Source organism: Lathyrus oleraceus, chromosome 6 (genome assembly GCF_024323335.1).
Source record: "Lathyrus oleraceus cultivar Zhongwan6 chromosome 6, CAAS_Psat_ZW6_1.0, whole genome shotgun sequence".
Taxonomy (NCBI): Eukaryota; Viridiplantae; Streptophyta; class Magnoliopsida; order Fabales; family Fabaceae; genus Lathyrus; species Lathyrus oleraceus.
In genome coordinates, this window is record NC_066584.1 from 104,996,482 (window position 1) to 105,011,185 (window position 14,704).

Sequence of the window (14,704 nt, forward strand, 5' to 3'; positions counted from 1 at the left end):
TAAATTGTTTATAAATAGTATTAATTTTGTAATAATGTTGGATTCATGAATATTTTCCAACTATTGTAAAAAGATGAGAGAATTGGAAACTGATAATTGTGGACTTTCTTGAGCTATGAGATGGTCGTATAAGTAAGGAATCCTGAATATGGATGAGTTCATATTGCCTCTTTGAAAATTGAGACGCTTGACCAACATACTCATGATATGGAAGATCCCTATAAATATCATAACGCACTTGTTTCTTCCCTTTCTTCTTCACTTCTCCATTGGTTTTTAATTTCTCAAATGGTGAACACATTAAAGTTGTTGTGGGGGTAATCAAGTTCACAAACTCTACTTTTTAATGTTGTTTTCCCAACAACAACTAGTAACTTAAACCTTTTCCACAATTCATCTATTGCATTATTCATATCCATATTGGATCCATCATCAACATATACCTTTAACTCAACTCTCATGCTTAGTTTCCTCCAAGTGTTATCTTCCTAACTCACAAGAACAAAGTAACCCATAAGATCTTCTAAGAGTACAACCACATATTTACATGTTGGTTCCCACATAATCAACCCTCAATAACTCTTCAGTAATGCGTCTCAAAGCATTTCGAGATACTTATCCACACAGATTATCATAAAATGGACTTGTATGCGCGTGCTCAACTTTATAATATTTTTTTTGAAAATAACCTCTAATGTTGCCCAATTGTAACTTCAAGTTGTTATCCATAGCCTCCCAACATTTGACCATGTCACCTATATTGTTCCCCAACATCTACTTTAACTTTCAATGAGCAGGCCCAACCCTAAAATAAACAAAAATTAAAATAAAACCAACACATAAAAAAATACAAAGTTAAAATACTAATAAACATACCTATTAGTTGTGGTGTTACCTAAATGTAGCACTCGATTAATCCATGCTCCAATAAATCTATGTTTATGAGGAGTCAACTATGTTTCTTTCACATAATCAATAAATTCACTACAATGTACACATGTCTGCTCAAGTCGTTGCAACAATTGATCATACTCAACCTCATCACTAGTCCATACAACTTCCATTCATAATGTGTTTATCGTCTTTTGCATGTCATTCACCACATATTGCTTGCATTTTGAACCAATATTTTTGTTGATGTGAAATTGACACATCAACTTAATCATCCTTGGAAACACAACTTCAAATGCTTCCATCAAATCATGGTCTCTATCAGTCAAAATTACTTGTGGACACAATTTTTCTTCATAAATAATTGTTTCAGCTTATCCACACCCAACAAAAGTTCTCTGTCTGCTTATATTCCATATAAGCAAATGTAACACCAAATGTCAACTCGATTGATGACATGCCAACAATTTCAAATAGAGGTTGTCTATATTTGCTTGTCTTGTAAGTGTTGATCATAACTAACACAATAGAAAAATATTTAACAACTTGATTGAATCTAGATGGACCCAAAAATATCTCTCACAACTTCTTAGTTATCTCTTTTTCTACTCTAGTAAATATATCATGTATCCTCTATAAACTTAAACAAATGTTGTATCCCACTTCTAGAACCTCTTATCTCTTTTTGTAAATTACTTTTATGCTTATATATTTGCGTGATCCAAGTGACATTCTCTATATCTCGCTATTGCAAGGAAAATAATACATGTATAGGTGGAACACGTATCTTTGTCAAATCAATAACATGTTGCTTCTCATCTATACTCAACCTACCAACAAAGGAATGACATCCTAATCTATCATGTAAACCATGGTTATGAAGTCCACATTTTACACCAACCTTCCATTCAGACCCATCTTTCACGGGAGTCAACCTGATTTTGAAAGGACACCCATATTTCTTAGTCACACTTTGTATTTCACTATCTGTATCCTTGTATTTCTACCTTTATCACAGACAAATATTACTTTGTTGCTTCTCCATCTCTTTTTGTTTCGGTATCTGAACGAGTGATGATAAAATTTACTTTATTTCTAATTTTAATCTCTTTAATCCACATTAAAAACAACATTGGAACACATTTTTCAAGTTATCCGAAATAAAGAAAAAATACATACAAGATAACTTATTACAAGTTATCTAATATACAACAAATACATATCTAACGTCATTTTGGAGGTAATTTGGTACACATATGCAATGTGTAATTTTTTGAAAATCTGAAAAGAATAGTAAATAGTAAAATGGTAAATTAGTTAAAAATATGCAAGGACAAAGTTGACATTTTTTTTATAGAATATAGGGGTATGGGAATAAGTGTAAGAGTTATGAGGTAACATTTTCCCAAAATTAAACCTCATAATTAGGGGTGTTAAAATGGGTTGTGACCCATCAGGTCGACCCACTCACCCGCCAAACAATGGCGGATTTTGTTGGGATTTTGGACCAGCCTACCCGTCCAGGCAAAATAAAAAATCTTGCGAGCTAAAGATGTAACGTGGCAAGTTGGGCGGGTTAGAACTTAAAATTATTTAACATTTGGTTATTTTTTGCTATTATGCCAATCAATAATAAACATTGAATTTATTGTGTTATAAAACTTAGTTTAGATATGAATTTCTTAGCTCCAATTGATGAGAGTGATGGTGTTGATTTAGACCTAACTTTTGAACAAGAATGTGAGTTGGTGGAACCTAGTAAAATGAAGAACACTAAGAAAGAATTTAAACCCCATGTGTGGAAGTATTTTACTATGATTGAAGGATTAGATCATGAGGGAAGACAAAGAGCAAAAAGCAATGCACGTGGTTCATCATATGCAAGTGGAGGAAACAATATGGGACAACTTCTCTAAAACACCATCTTGATGTTTGTAAGAAAGTTAATTTTGGAGATGTTGGTCAAATGATGTTAGACATGCAAGGAAAGCTAAAATCCTTAAAGATTGATAATTTAATATCTCGTGAATGTGTGCTCAGCTAATTATCAAGCAGGATTTTTCTTTTAAATTTGATGAGTATGTCGAGCTTACAAATTGACTTCAATACTTGAATCATAATCACACTCATATCACTAAAAATACCGTCAGGGTTGATGTTATGAGATTATACAATATGAAAAAGGCAAATATTAAGATAGAAATGACCAACACTCCTTGTAGGATTTCTTTAACTTCTGATTTATGGACATTAGTTAATATTGAGAGCTATATTACTTTAACTGCTTATTACGTTGATAAAATTGGAAGTTAAATAGTAAAATCCTCAAGTTTTGTCACATGCCTTCCCCTCACACTACTTTTGAGTTGTGTAAAAAAATAATTAAGTTTTTGACTGATTGGGGAATAGAGAAGAATGTTTTTAGCATTACTTTGGATAATGCTTCAGCAAATGATGTCATGCAACAAATTTTGAAGAGTCAACTAGCCTTGCAAAATTGGTTGTTATGTGAAAGAGAGTCTTTCATGTTTGTATGCACATATCTTAAATCTAATTGTGCAAGAGGAACTTAAAGTAACTTCTGATGCTTTGCAGAAGATTAAGAAAAACATCAAACATGTGAATGGTTCAGAGAGTAGGATAGTAAAATTTATGTAATGCATTGATATGGTTGGCAACATTGATGTATCAAGTGGGTAGGTTACTGATGTGCCTACTAGATGAAATTCTACATATTTAATGCTTAAAAGTGCTCTTAAATATCAACATGCATTTGAAAACCTTCATTCTTAAGATGCAAATTACATATGTAATCCTTCAAAGGAAGAGTGAGCGAGACTTGGAAAAATGAGTAGGTTTTTGTTGCCATTTTATGAAATTAGCAACTTGATGTCCGGAACAAACCCATTACCTGTCAATCCGTTATTTTTGTGAGACAAACTAGAAGATCAAACACATTTTTGATTGACAGATCTCTCTTCCCTGCCTCTTTATTAGTGTGTGGGCCGTTTTGACACCCCTACTCGTAACGGTAATCATGCAATTTGGTTTGAAAACCATTTGCTCTACAAGTTTGGAAACTCAAACAACTGTTTTTTTTTCTTCTCTATTTTACTCAAAGTTAATTTTAATTAAGAATATATCGATAGATAAACATTAGAACTAAATTTAAATCAAAATTTAAAATAAATGTGTTCTACTTCTTTTTTTACTGACATTAATAAAATGTGTTCTACTTCTTTTTTTACTGACATTAATAAAATGTGTTCTACTAGAAGAAACAAGTAAACATGTTAAAATTCCGTGCCTCAAACGTGTATGTAGACAAACTTAACCTAAAACAAATGCAGCACACCCCGTTGCATCCACATTTTACGACCCCAAATAATCTCGTGCAACTCGGTGTTTCTAGTTTTAAATTTTAATCCACACATATAAAACACGGTGTTTCTTCTGTTTAATCATCCATAACTCATTTTCTCAAAAAATAAAAATCATCAATAATTCATCATTCACCTAAAAACATCACAAAATACCCAAAATATCTGAAATTTCCGATCACCGGAGTTCAGATCCCGAAACCCACACAATGACGACGACGACGACGTTTCCATCGCCGCTAAAAGCCATAACCCTAACCCACATCCGTTACGGAAGAGGCGACAAATTAGGTCATTTCTTAGCATGGATATCACTCGTCCCCGTCTTCATCAGCTTCGGCGGTTTCATCTCCCACTTCATCTTCCGCCGCGAAATTCAAGGAATCTTCTTCTTCCTCGGCTTAATCGTTTCCCAATTCATCAACGAGTTCATCAAAACCACCGTCCAACAAGCTCGGCCCGAAACATGCACGCTTCTCGAAATGTGTGATTCTCACGGCTGGCCTTCGAGTCATTGCCAGTACATGTTCTTCTTTGCGACTTACCTTACTCTATTGGCTTCTAAAGGAACTGGTTTCTCCAAAAACATTGGGCTTAACCTACTTACTTGGTCTCTTGCTTTTTTGACTATGTATTCTAGGGTTTATTTGGGTTATCATACTGTTGCTCAGGTTTTGGCTGGTACTGGTTTGGGGGTTTTTCTTGGTGCGGCTTGGTTTTGGATTGTGAACAATCTTTTGTTCCCTTTTTATCCTGTTATTGAAGAAAGTGCTTTTGGAAGGTGGTTCTATGTTAAGGATACTTCACATATTCCTAATGTGTTGAAGTTTGAGTATGATCAAGCTAGAGCTTTTAGAAAAAAAATCGCATCCGAATCCGAATCTGAATCCAAGTCTGATTAAGTAATGGGTATGTTAATTGGAATCATTTCCATTTTTCATCTGCTTATTCTAATCAATTTTGTGCTTTGTTGTTGTTGCTATGCAAGTGGTAATGTCGACATGGATTTACAAATATTATTGTGGTGTTAATGTTATTCTTTGTATTTTAGAGTTTTTTTAATGATGTTAATTTGGCGAAGAAATAAAAATGGATCATTTTATGATTCTAGAAAAAGATGACTCATTTAGTTATATAAGGACCCATAACTTGGCATTTGAATCAATTAGACTTCTTGAAGGTTGTGAGGTGGTAAGGAATCTAGTCGGTTAGATAATTTGTTAGGGAGGATGTTCCCAGAATGCCTATGTAAACCTGTATTTCCTTTTGCAAGAGAATTAATGAACGAAGAAATCAGTCATATTCCTTCTCTTATTATTTTCTTAAGAGGTTTCTGTGACTCGAAGCAGAGTTTATCTTGTTTCCCATTTTCCCGGTCCTTACATTCACGGTCGTCATTCTGATTAGTTTGTACAGACATGACATGATTCAGTGATCTTGTAATCCGGCATTACATTTTAATTGGAGTTAGTTTTAATTTTGTGAAATACTGGCATGGTAGAGGAAGCAATTGCCATCGTGCCTTTATTTTTTACATTGGCTAAGTGGTTTTTCCGGTTATAAAAAACTGCCATGTTCTGTGTTATTCAAATGTAATGTGATCTGTAAACTGAGTAAACCAAATGTAAACATGTCAGAGTAAAGCCAAGAAATCTTGTAAACCGAAACTCTTATGTTATTTGGTTACAAATTAAAATCCTTCTTCCAATTTAATTTTGTGACGCTGACACCTTAGTTCATAATGCACTCCTTTGTCATGAACTAACTCGAGTGATGAAATTTTGCAAACATGTTTCTAATTTATATTTATGATATTGAGTTTTTTTATTACTTGTTAAAGTATTTGGGATAAATTGCATGTGTGGTGGTTTGGTTCTCACTTCTCAATAATATATTCTGACACTTCATGATCCATTCTTATAGTCCTCTTTTTGAATATTTGCCCAACTATTTGAAGTCAGCAGTCTGTCATCACATCTATGACACTTTGATAGGTTGCTCATCAGACTAACGCCTAATAGAGAGAGTAGGGCATACATGTTTCTGGGTTTGGAGTTCTGCTAGTGATATGTAATTGTTTCTTAGATTAGGATAGTGCTCAGTTACAGAAAAGGAGGTAGGGGTAAATCTAGGCCGATGAGATGATAGTATTTAGTTACTAGCTTTTCTTAGTTCAATGTTAAATTGTTCCTTTCCATGTAAAAACCTTTTTGTGCTATCACCCACTCTGAAGACCACATTCAATTCTTGAGCTTAAAGAACATGTGCAGTGTACTTACATTCTTGTGCTAATAAAGATGCCCGATTTATTTTCATTATGATATGTTGTTATTTTGAGTCTACTCCCTTTCTTTTCTATTGCCTTCTATGTAATTACTCTTAATTATTTAATGTAAGAGAATATAAGATAGTTAATTTGGGACGGATGTTTAGCATTGTTTTCCTCTCCCTGACCCTAAAGAAAAGTAAATGCCAATCTACTCACAAAGAGTATATCTATATTACTTAGTCTTCCGTTAACGTTTTTAGCAGGCTTTTTAAAAGCTCAAGATTCTTACTGCATACATAGGCCAGTCCAGCCCAGTCACATAATTTTGAAATAATTGTGAGATATTTCATGTTAATATGACTTTATTTTTGGAGTTTCAAAAGAACAATACGAGTTTTGCTTGATATCTTTTGAATCAAGAATGAAAATAGTAAGCTTTAAATTGAACACTTTTAAGCTGTCAATAAATAACTCCATATTTCCTTTTTTTGTTTTTGTTTTTTTGAATTAAGCGTTTTCAGTTGAATTGATACATGTGCAATTTCTGCAATGACTATTTTATTTCTGATGAAAGTATAATTAGTAAGATGTACTCTATTCAAGATCCTCTTTATGAGTGTGGTGGAGTGCTTATTTAGGAAAATGTGTATTAGTCAGAATATGAAGTATTTCTGGTGTGCTCCATGATTGTTTGGTGTGTATGTGACAATGCATGTTCAAATACTGGTATGCAGGATCAATTAAGATGTGGCCTTGATAGTGATGTCATGCAGCTAGGCCCTTCTATTTTGTATACGGGTAACGGATTATTGATCTTGGCAGAGGATTGGTTTAAATGGTGGAACAAAATAGATGAAATGTGAATTAAAATTTTAATGGTAACTAAATACATTTCAGAAAGACACAGCATAGGGAATTTGTGTCTTGTCTTATAAGATTATTTTGCTCTTTGCCAAACTACATAGGGAATTTGTGTCTTGTATCCCGTGTCTTTTAAATTCAAGATTCTCTTTGAATTGAGAGTTCTCAGAGTTTCTCTCTTATGCAGAAGGCAGAACAATTTGAAGTTATCTATATTAACTATAATCTTTACAAATGATTTGGTATGTTTTGTTTTAACTGATTGTGCTCTTTTTCTTCTATTTTTCAGGTAGATCTCCTTGAGTTTCTTTCAGGACTTGTTTTACAGGTATTTATGACAGCATTATATTTCCTATAGAAGCCAATTTGCCCAGGTTATAAATGGCATCTGTGAAGAGAGCAGCAAAACATATTGATATTTTACGCTCGTGATGATGATGCCTATGAAATGATGTAACAGCATAATGTTATTACGTGTTATAGATTATAGATAGACATTTGAATATTTAATCTTGTTTTCTATTCGGGTTGATGCGAAGATACATACAATTCAAATACAAAGTACAGACAACTGAGGGAATAAATTCCCCCAGTAGCATGCTTTATATAAAATTATAGCTACATATTAAATTATGAACTTGATACACTGGATCTCTTGTTATTGATGCTTATATAAGGCAAATAAATAGTTTTGCAATCTGTTTAAAAAATCACCCTTTTCAAACCTTGACTAATGCAATCTTTATGGTTAATGTCATTGCCATCAGTTCCGCTACAATAGTCAACACTTCTTCGTTTTCATCTCTGAAAAACACCTCCGAAGTGCCACCGACTTTTCAGTCTTGTTTGCATCGATATTTACCTTGATGTGTAGCAATTTTTTTTTTCAAACCTTATCACGATTCACAATCAGGTAACTGACTTACTTTTCTTTTTTCTTTTTTCTTTTTCTCAACCAATCTGTGATAACCGCAAGGTTAATTTGACCATTGTTTTTTGTTGAACCTGGAATCTTCGTGTCATTAAAATATCATAGTTTAAATAGTTTTTTTGGTCTTTGTTAGTCGGTGTGTTTTGTTTTTCGTCATTGTATTATTTTTCTTGATAAGGTTGAGTCTCAATTTGTTTTAATTTCTAAATTTAAAATCCGCATAAATATCTACTGGTTTTCTTCGGATTAAAAAATAGAGACAAAAGTCCAAACCACGCCAACTTACCGATATCAAATAATCTTATTTAAGTCAATCATCATTTATAATTTGTACTTTTCAACCATTAAAGATCATAAATTAAGTTTGGAATAAATAAAGTTCGCTGAAGATTTTGTTTAATCATTCAATGAATGTCCGTAGGTCATATTTTTCGAGATGTGAACAACGATAAACATTACGGAAATCGATCGGATAAAAGAGGTAAGTTCTAGAAATTCATCCGAACGAAAATATACATTTGAAATCCATCAGAACGAAAGTATACATTTGAAATCCATTAGGTAAAAGAGGTAAATTTTGGAAATCCATCAGAACGACAACAAACATCTGAAAATCCATCTGATAAAAGAGGTAAGTTCTGGAATCCATCCAAATGAAAGTAAACATCCGACAATCCATCAGATACAAGAGATAAGTTCTAAAAATCCATCAGAACGAAAGTAAACATCCAGAAATTCATCAAATAAAAGAGGTAATTGTGGCAAACCATTGGAACAATAGTAAATATCCAAAAATCCATCGGATAAAAAGAAGAGGTCTCACAATCCATCAGAACGAAAGTAAACATCGGACAATCCATCAGATAGAAGAGTAAGTTCTGGAAATCTATCAGAACTAAAGCAAACATCCTGTAATCTATCGGATAAAAGAGGTAAGTTCTGGAAATCCATCAGAACAAAAGTAAACATCCGACAATTCTTCAGATAAAATAGGTAAGTTCTGAAAAATCTATCAGAACGGAAGCAAATATCTGGTAATCCTTTGAATAAAATAGGTAAGTTCTGGAAATCCATCAGAACGAAAGTAAACATCCAATAATCCGTCAGATAAAAGAGATAAGTTCTGGAAATCCATCAGAACGAAGTAAACATCCGGAAATCCATCAGATAAAAGAGGTAAATTCTGGCAATCCATCAGAACGATAGTAAAATCCCAAAATCCATGGGATAAAAAGGCGAGTTCTGAAAATCCATCAGAACGACATCCAACAATCCGTCAGATAGAAGAGTAAGTTATAAAAATTCATCAGAACAAAAGCAAACATCCGAAAATCCATCAAATAAAAGAGATATGTTATGGAAATCCATCAGAACAAAAGTAAACAGCCGACAATCCATCAGATAAAATAGGAAAGTTCTGGAAATCCATTAGAATGAAAGAAAACATCTGGCAATCCTTCAAATAAAAGAGGCAAGTTTTGGAAATCCATCATAACGAAAGTAAACATCCTTCAATATGTTAGATAAAAGAGTTAAGTTTTGGAAATCCATCAGAACAAAAATGAACATCCGACAATCCATCAGACAAATGAGTAAGTTCTGGAAATTCATCAGAACGAAAGCAAACATCTGACAATCCATTGGAAAAAGAGTAAGTGTTGGCAGCCCATCAAAACGAAAATACACATCCGACAATCCATCGAATAAAAGAGGTAAGTTCTGGAAATTCAACAGAATTAAAGTAAACATCTGATAATCCATCAGAAAAAAGAGGTAAGTTTTGGAAATCCATCACAACAAAAGTAAACATTCGACAAGCCATCAGATAAAAGAGATAAGTTCTGAAAATCCATCAGGACGAAATTAAACATCCGATAATCCATCGGATAAAAGAGGAAATCCGTCAAAACGATATTAAATATCTGAAAATCTATTGGATAAAAAGGTGAGTTTTTGCAATCCATCATAACGAAAGTAAACATTCGACACTTTATCGGATAGAAAAGTAAATTACAGAAAGTCATCAGAACGAAAGCAAACATCCGACAATCCATCGGATAAAAAAGGTAAGTTCTGGAAATTCATCACAACAAAAGTAAACATATGACAATCCATCAGATAGAAAAGAGAAAAGTTTTGGAAATTCATCAGAACAAATGTAAATATCTGAAAATTCATCGGATAAAAAGGTGAGTGTTTTGTAGGACAAAGGCTGGTCATTTATAGGTGCCAAGCGACGATGAACTTTAATAACAATGTCATTTGATCTCTGGGAATACAGATGAATTCCATGCAGGATTCATGATATGCATGAGATTTTCATGAAAATATAGAATTATCAATCCATGCGGTGAGACGCTTTTGGAGTCATGCCAAGGAAAAATTGGCTTTTGCTATAATGCTGGGTATGGTTGAAATTTTTGTGAGGTGTTGGAATGTTTAATTCCCTGAAATCGGATGCTCTATCAATTCTTTCTTAGTGTATGTAGATCTGAGACATTGCTGCAAAGTCTACTAACTATATATGATACATTTGATCCCTTCAAACATTTGTGGGTTATGCCAATATGGAGATTCCTTACTGCAATAATCCAAGAGTGTTTTATGATTTTGGCATTTAAATACGAGGTTTGAAAAACCATTGATCTACCTTTAATCATTTCTAATATCAAAACGTTTGTCTTTTCAAAATGTTTATTAACTCTTAATTTCAAAATTCAATCATTAAAAGTAAATGACATTTGACAAAAGAAAGAGAGAAAAACAAACAAGACACAAATAAACAACTTTTGATGGAAAAATAGAGATTTTATTCACGGAATGGTAGCACACCAAAAGTGTAACTCCATATGAAATATTCTAGAAGGGAAAAGTGAAAATGGCAACGGAAAATGGTTTGTGATTTCCATTGATTTACAATATTAGCTATTTTCCCTGTAAACCTAAGTCCACATTATCTTGCTTCTGAAGAGAGAGAATGGATTGAGTCTTCACGTTTTTTGCATTTGCATTGAGTAATCTTGCTTGATACAGTCTCTTTGCCTTTAATGTCCTAATTTTTCCTGGACTACCTTTTCGGGTTTTCAGTCCGCAGGGACGCTCTTTTTTGCCTAAGTCACCCTTTCGGGTTTTCAACTTAGCGAACAATCATTTTTTTTTGTATATTCCTAACTTTTGTCTGGACCGTCCTTCCGGGTTTTCAGCCCACAAGGATGCCCCTTTTTCCCTAAGTCGTCCTTTCGGGTTTTTGACCTAGCAGGCTTTTATTAGGCATAATATTTTTGACTATATTAGAGTTCACTGGGAGTGGAAGCTCTTCGCTATCGATTGTTGTAAGAATTAGAGTTCCTCCAGAAATATATTTCTTCACAACATATGGACCTTCATAATTTGGGGCCCACTTTCCACGTGAATCTTTTTGTGGAGGCAAGATTCATTTGAGCACTAGGCAACCTTCTCTAAATTCTCGAGGACAAACTTTTTTATCCAATGCCTTCTTGAGTGTTTTCTGATACAGCTGACCATGACACAGAGCTATCATTTGCTTCTCATTAATGAGATTAGGTTGGTCGAATTTGGTTTGTGTCCACTTAGCTTCCTCTAACTTGGTTTCTATCAAGATTCACATTGATGGAATCTTTACTTCGATAGTAAGTACCACTTTCATTGCATATTCCATAGAAAAAGGAGTTGCCCCTGTTGAAGTGTGAAAAGACGTCCTATAGCCATGAACTGAAAAATGAAGCATTTCATACTAGTCCTTATATGTTCTCACCATCTTCTGCATGATTTTCTTGATGTTCTTGTTCACTACTTCCACAACTCCATTAATTTTAGGTCGGTTTGGTGATGAATTATGGCGTTCGACCTTGAAGCTTTCGCAAAATTGTTTCATCATCTTGTTATTGCGATTGGATCCATTATCAATGATAATTTGTTGGGAAGTCCATATCTGTAGATTATCTCCTTTTTTATGAATCTGACGACCATTTGCCTCGTTAAATTCACATAAGAAGCAACTTCAACCTATTTGGTGAAATAGTCGATGACGACTAAAATGAAGCGGTGTCCATTCGACACTTGTGGCTCGATGATATCAATCATATAAATTCCCCACATAGAGAAAGGCTAAAGTGATGTTATCACATTCAGAGGAGTTGGTGGTATATGTACATTGTCAGCATAGATTTGGCATTTGTGGCATTTCTTGACATAGCTGAAGCAGTAAGATTCCATTTTCAACCAATAATACCCAGCTCTTAATATTCTCTTGGTTGTAGCATGTCCATTGGTGTGAGTAACAAAGGATCCTTCATGGATTTCCTTGACGAGCATGTCTGCTTTGTGCCTATCCACACATCTGAGCAGAACCATGTTATAATTTCTCCTGTAAAGTAATTTGTTGCATCTAAAAAAAGAATACAACAATTGTGAATGCTTTGCACGCTCGCGAAAATGACTAACAGAGTCGTCCCTGAAATTTATTTATTCCCAAAAAATTGGAAATGGAAAATATCGATAAACCCCTAAAAAGAACGACAATGATATGGCCGTCGCAACCGAATCGAGTCAAGGAGTCGATTATGCAAGAGAAAGGTATTAGCAGCTCTCACGTCTGTTGTACTAAACGGGAACCATTTAGTTAGTTTCTGCGTAAATGTTAGCTTTTTAAATGTTTGGCTTTCTCGGGTTATTAATAGGTAAAAATAAAAAGAAAGGAGTTGGAAAACATTTTTTATTAATTTGCCTGACAAGATTGTGGGTCCTGCTCCTACGTGTTTCTGGGTGCGATGGAGAACTCAAAGCTACGTAGTTCTGGATATAAAATGTTTGTTTGTTGGTCGATTTTAGCGAAAGCTATTTTGTCACAATCGAGGGAAAACATTGCTTACCCAAAACAATTTAGAGGAATGGACGTGTGAATCACATAGAATGGATTTACAAATCAGCACTCACGGGAAAACGTCGATTATCTCACTCACACATATGTGGATGAGGCTTTGTTTTGCATCGTCTTGAGACGAAATATCTTTCGTTTTAAAAAAAGTTTGAAGGTGAAAGCCAAAAGGCAAAAAGGTTTGAATGTGTTGAAGGTATTTTTGGGTGATTGGCGAATATTCAAATTGTAGGCTAATTACGACCATCACACAAATATTCGAGGTTACAAGGGACAAGTAAGTTCAACCTAACCTTTTTCAGTCGAATAAATTATGAAAATTGTGTGGAAAATTAAGCCATGTTTCTTTAATGGATGACAAGTATTCGCGCATGAGGCTAAATAAGGCCATCACACAATACTCGGGATTACGAGGAACAAGTACGTTCAAACCAAGTATTCGCGCAGGAGGCTAAATAAGGCCATCACATAATACTCAGGATTACGAGGACAAATACGTTCAAACCAATCTCTTTCGCCATGAAAGAATAAACTTTATTTAGTTATTTAATGTGTTTTAAGACTATTGACAAGTATTCGAACGGTAGGCTAATCATCCAAATAATCGGGGTTACAAGGGACAAGTAAATCCAACCCAACCTTTTTCAACCAATTTTTATTAGGAAAAGGATTATCAATCACTTCGAGTAAGCGAAAAAGAAACTCAATATTGATCGAGGATTTATTCGCGTTAGTGAAAAATGATTTGCAAAAATAAAATGGAAGTATATGAACCACTTAGTTTTATCAATTAAATAATCAAAAGATAATTGACTAAAATAAGAAATCACAAGAGGGGTGCAAGCATAGGTATGAGAGGGTTTATAAAATAACAAGAGGGTTTCTTAATGCACCCTATATGCTTCTTACGCATCACGCGAAAATTCTAAAATTCCCCCCAATTTTTGGAGATGCATCTCTAGATGCACCCAACACACACACACACACACACACACACACACACACACACACACACACACACACATACACACACACACACATACACACATACATACACACACACACATACACACACACACACACACACACACAACACATGCCATTCTGAGTGGTGCCCTATAAGTTGAGTTATTTTTATTCTAGATATGCATCTCCGGAATATTTCGAGAAATATATTCATAATTGATCAGTTATGGAGGCCTCTAAACTTAGATTTGGTGTGTTATTGGAATGTCCGATAATGGTTCGGATAGAAGATGCATTTTTATGACAATGACATGTGAAAGAAGAGGGAAATGTAAAACTCCACTCCAAATTTTTAAAAGAGACGACACTAGTTCAAGAAAATGTGAGTGTTCGTTTAAGGTGCGTGGTTACATGTTTGCAAATAAAAACTGGAGATTTAATTTCATATGTGGTTGCATAACCATGATTGGTGTGAAAAATTAGCCGGCCATCCTAGTGTGTGTCGGCTC

General features: G+C 34.2%; 1 protein-coding gene across 1 annotated transcript; it reads left to right on the plus strand.

Moving 5' to 3' along the window:
• The first annotated feature begins 4,199 nt into the window (after nt 1-4,199).
• Nucleotides 4,200-8,047, plus strand: LOC127098653 (lipid phosphate phosphatase gamma). Its single transcript, XM_051037302.1, has 2 exons — nt 4,200-5,180; nt 7,691-8,047. The coding sequence occupies exon 1, from the start codon at nt 4,481-4,483 to the stop codon at nt 5,171-5,173; it is 693 nt and encodes a 230-aa protein (XP_050893259.1). The 5' UTR covers nt 4,200-4,480; the 3' UTR covers nt 5,174-5,180; nt 7,691-8,047.
• The last annotated feature ends 6,657 nt before the right edge of the window (nt 8,048-14,704 follow it).